Below are 5,262 nucleotides of genomic sequence, written 5' to 3' on the forward strand. Positions count from 1 at the left end.
TAATGGAAAAAAAATTTTGTAAAATTTATTTTACGGAAATACACGTTTTAAGACTCCCTGATCATATTTTAATTATTGAAAAAGAAGAAATTTTTTTTATTATTCCCATGTATGAACGTACATATGTATATTAATAATACGATTTTTAAAAATCAAAATTCTTTAAAATTGAAAATTAATAAATTAAAATGAGAGTCCACTCTTTGCCAGTATCGTGCACGCTGTGGTATTTTTCAATATGAAGAGTTCTTATTTTTATAACAAACAAAAAAGTAGAATTAATAGTTGCGGAAATTAATTAATAATGATTTTCCTCGATATATTTTGAGTTAACCGTATCAATTTGTTATGACGAACTAAATATTATATGTTTGATTTGGCTTAATTTTGCATAAAAAAATGATTGTATCGATCCATAAAAATTAATAATGTGCACGATACCGCTCAATGGAAACCACGGGAAGGTGGTGGTCTCTTCCATCAGGAGGGAAATGTAAAAAACTGTTATTTAATTATGCAATGTGCAATATTGAAATGTTTAAACTAATGTAATGAAAAAAGAGTTCGTAGATACATTAATTTTTGATTAATGTACATACGAGCTATAGTCACGAGATCCTCACCATCAAACCGTTTAAAAACAAAGGAATAGTAATCCCGTTTGCCAGTGTGATACAAAGTATGGGTTGGATTTTAAATTTGAAAAGGACATAGTCGAATATTTTTAAAGGTACAAAACATAGCGTTTCATTTTAGAACAGTAACATGAGTTAGCAGGTACTATCATAAAACTGTTTTAGCCAGTTATATCCCTTTTTACCTGAAGTATAAGGTAAAAAGTACGAGGTACAAGTAAATCGAAATCCGAAAATCATTCACATTATATCAATGTAAATGAAGCGGCCTTTCCATCAGAGTTAAATACAAAATTTTGTAATTTCTGTGAGAACAGAATTTTCATTAGATGTACGTGGTGTTTAAAATTTGTATGTTTTGACTGTTTTTACGAAAAATACCATCCAGATTCATGTACTTCATATATTGAAAATAACACATGTTAAATGTAATTGGTAAATTCAACTTTAAAAAAAAATATTCGAAGATCAGACAAAAATATAATGTCACATTTAGTGTACGATTAAAATATAATTAAAAAAAAAAAGATTTCTTTTAGCAGGATTCGAACCTGCAGAGCAAAAGAAGCTCGAACTTACAGCCAAACACCCCATCATTCACACCATACTATTTATTGGTGAATTTGGTTCTATTTTTGAAGATAAGTAGCTGTAATAACTTTAATAATATCTTGCAGAAAAACTTAACCCACAATCGGGTACCATTCCAACTTTCCCTTGTTAGAACCGAGTTTTCAATTTGTTTTAGCGAAAATCCCAGCCGGTTAAGCTGCTTACTGCTGTTTTTAATTACCAAACATTTATTTCTCAATTAAACCTTTGCGAGTAAGACCATTTTGCACATTATTCTAAAACATTTGTGGTATTCGTTTTCAATACGATTTAAGTAAGCATCTAATGTATAAGATTTCATTTAAGTTTTTCTTTTCTAGAAAAGATAAAAAAAAAGTTTATTTAATTTTTTTTACATAAAATTGGATTCTTCCCAAGATTTATATGAAATATTTAAAAGATCTTTTATAAATTACGCCTATGTATCGGAACAACTATGAAACAAGAGATATAATCATTATTATCCATGGGCTGATTATAGTCAAAGACTAACCGGACTTTGAAATGAGAACATAAAACTTAAATGTAAAGTTCCATTTAAATTCATTCAGCCATTTATACTCAATCGTATTAATAATATACATATGTACGCTCATACATGGGAATAATAAAAAAAATTTCTTTTTTTTCAATAATTAAAATATGATCAGGGGGTCTTAAAACGTGTATTTCCGTAAAATAAATTTTACAAAATTTTTTTTCCATCTTGGGTACTTTGCTTATGTGCGCCTACACAGGTCGGAAAGTAAAAATGCTTGGGCAGTCGAAAATCACGGCTCGAGATTCCAAATCGTATGCCGTAGACGGGAGGTCGGATTTCAGTTGTTAAGAGCGAGAAGGCAAATGTGAGCCTTTCTCTCTCGACTCTCACGAGGCGGTCCGAAATTACTTCGGGCAGCTTTGGAATAATCGAGAAAGAGGGCATGCGTTAGTTTGCCTTTGTCGATTTTCCGGAACTACACGAGCTCACGTACGCGTGATCTGGCATAGTGTGAGAAAGCAGCTTCGGTGCTTTTCTGGCATCCCTGTCAGGGAATTCCATTTTTATACGTAGATGTGAACTCATTCAAGCGGTTAAATAGTCGTTAGTAAGGATGTACACATTTAGGTGTCCATTTCAAAATTAAAATTAGAATTCGTTGTACATTCGATTCTAACGTAACCTTTAGGATTACTGTTTTTATGTTTATTTCGTTCAAAGGACGTTACCAGTTCAAGTTAAGCCACGAAATAATCACCATCGTAATGGTTAAATATATTTTTATTCTCGAATTCAAACATAATCCGCGTTAAAATAAATATTTATTTGTTATAAACTCGAAAAATCCTTTAATACAAACTGAAAAAAAATATAGAATTAAAATAAGGATACAAAAAGGAATATTTGTCCAAGAATTGTGTTAACATCCACATGGAGGTAAATATTTCAAAAATTTGTGTTCATTTGACTACCAGCAATTCTTTTCATGCATTCTATGATTTAGATGGAAACACTCGCCAAGAAGTATCAGCAAAGTTACTACGAGTATGTCCCAGATTGGTTAGAATATAACAGTGACGAATATGATTACATAAAACAAAATATTGGCTTTGCTTTATTCGGCCTTCCAGAAACTAACAAAGATGAGGTTAAGATTAACCAAAATGAGACATACAATGGAACAATGTATGACAAGGAGTCGTGTAAAAGAATCACAGCTATATATAATAAGATAATCAAATATGGCACGGAAACCAATCTAACTCAAAGTCCTATCTCCATCGGGATAATATACAACACGATATTTAAATATACAGGATTAAGTAAATCAGAAGGAGAAAAGTGTACTGAAATGTACACGATACCAGTGTTTAAAATAAAAAGAATGAATAGTGTATGGTACATCGATAACAATGCCAGAATATACAAAAACTGGAACGATTATTTAACGAATAACACATTGCCTAAGTGTGTTATGGTTGTACCGAAAGATGGAATTTATCAGTGTGATCCAAACTGCGAGGTAACGGAACAGTCTTCAGTCGTGTGGACAGAAACATTGAACTCACCAGCTTGTTCAAGAAAGAATATTGTTTTCAATGCTTTTGATACTGTTTCTTCTGCATTGAGCCTTGGAACAAGTATTGGACTGGGTGTCACTTCTCTTTTCACTCCGGTTGGGCCTGTGTTGGTTGGGACAGGTATGGTTCTATCTTTCCTGCATTGAAAATAATTTAAATCTCTGGTTCTTAATCACTTTTCTTTTACGGATCACTTTTTCGGTTGTTTTTTAAAATTCTAAATATTCTAGTAAATATTTGTTGCTCTCAATGATCAGGCGATACGTTGATTATTTTTTTAAGTTAATTTAAGCTTATATAATCTGAAATTTAGTTTTTTTGTAACAGTTTCGAAGGTAGAAGTTCATAATTTTTAAACTCTTTACAAGCCCCAGTTTTAATCAACAGGAATAATCACTGCTGGTGTGAGCGGAGCCTGGACTATCGCTAGAAGTTCGCAGAAGTTAGTAGATCGGGGTTTGCATAAAGAATCTGTTCATCCCATGGACAAGAACACAATTTCTGCATGGCTCGGAATAACCGGCACAGCTCTAACATTAGGAGCAAGTGGTGGAACGATGCTTCTCTCAAAAGCCATCGAAAAAGGCAATCGCATAAACACTGCGACCAAAGCAGTATATAATTCCATGATACTAGGCAATCTAGCAGTAAATGGAATTGGTGTAATCTATCAAGGCTGTCGTGTATTCGACAAATACCAAGAGAAAAGAAAAGTCGATATGTTTGACATAATTATCTTCAGCTCCCACGTTTTGTTCTTCAGCAACTCTGTTTTGACTGCTAAACTAGCTAATGACCTTGTTAGATTGTCTAACGGAACCATTCTAGAGAGATTTAAAAATACTTTACGTTTCACACGGTTCTTTAAAGAATTTAATAGGTTAAAAGGAGTAAATGGGGACAGAAAATTAGAAGATCTAGTATATCCAGTAAAACATGTCACTAGCAACGAAGATTTTTTCAGTGTATTCAAGAGGTTTGAGTTACCCTTTAAAAATAATAAAGTCCTTGTAAATGGTATGGAATTGATTGATCCAATTGCGGTTGCTAGACATTTACTGGTGATCGGTAAGTTTGGACTGAATTTCGTAAATTGTGATTTGTCGTTAGAGCTCAAAAACAGAATAGTGTCGCTGAAAAGTGTCTTAGTGGATCTGTTAAAGAATTTCTATTTGAAACGATTTATTGCAAAGAAAGATTCGAATGAGGTGAATTGTTTCAACGATACATTGGAAGAAATATCCTATATGGAGAATGGAACGGACATTTTGAAAATGATTTTCAAAGTAGGTGTGGCTGTGTTACAACATTGTAATAACAAACCAGAGATATTTTTGTATGATGTTGTTCATTTTGTTTGGGAATATTCTAAAGCAAATCTGTACGACTATTTCATAAACGCATGTTCTTATTTCAAGGACAGTAGCAATTTGTATAAGGCGTTGACTGAAATTGTCACGTTTATATTTAACGCCATTGATGATATAAATCAAGAGCTTTACTTCGCTTTTAAAGAATACACATTAAATAAAGAACATTGAGTAATTGCGCATTATAGAATAATTGTAAGCCTTTTGTACACATTAAAATGACTAGATTAGTATATATAAATAAAATATCTTCTAATTATGAACAAATCTTTTATATGTGTTTTATGAAAACAGGTTATATACAGAGTATTCCGCATTTTTCCGTACACACTTCAGCAGTGTGTTTTATAAGTAAAACTAAGACTAATATGTTATACAGGGTGTTCGTCCACACCTGGGAAAAATTTTAATGGGGGACTCTACAGGCCAAAATAAAACGAAAATCAAGAATATAAATTTCTTGACTAAGGCTTTGTTAAAAAGTTATTAACAATTAAATTCAAAAATTTCAAATTGTTCTGGAAGAATTATTTTCAGTTGCGGGGGTCAATTACAATCATTTTTGGTGAATAGTCATACCTCCG

General features: G+C 32.1%; 1 protein-coding gene across 1 annotated transcript; it reads left to right on the forward strand.

The window, feature by feature from the left end:
• The first annotated feature begins 2,208 nt into the window (after nt 1–2,208).
• LOC143349485 (uncharacterized) lies at nt 2,209–4,871 on the forward strand. The gene is made up of 3 exons (XM_076780781.1): nt 2,209–2,664; nt 2,732–3,428; nt 3,696–4,871. The coding sequence occupies exons 1-3, from the start codon at nt 2,659–2,661 to the stop codon at nt 4,847–4,849; spliced, it is 1,857 nt and encodes a 618-aa protein (XP_076636896.1). The 5' UTR covers nt 2,209–2,658; the 3' UTR covers nt 4,850–4,871.
• The last annotated feature ends 391 nt before the right edge of the window (nt 4,872–5,262 follow it).

This window comes from Colletes latitarsis, chromosome 13 (assembly GCF_051014445.1).
Source record: "Colletes latitarsis isolate SP2378_abdomen chromosome 13, iyColLati1, whole genome shotgun sequence".
Taxonomy (NCBI): domain Eukaryota; kingdom Metazoa; phylum Arthropoda; class Insecta; order Hymenoptera; family Colletidae; genus Colletes; species Colletes latitarsis.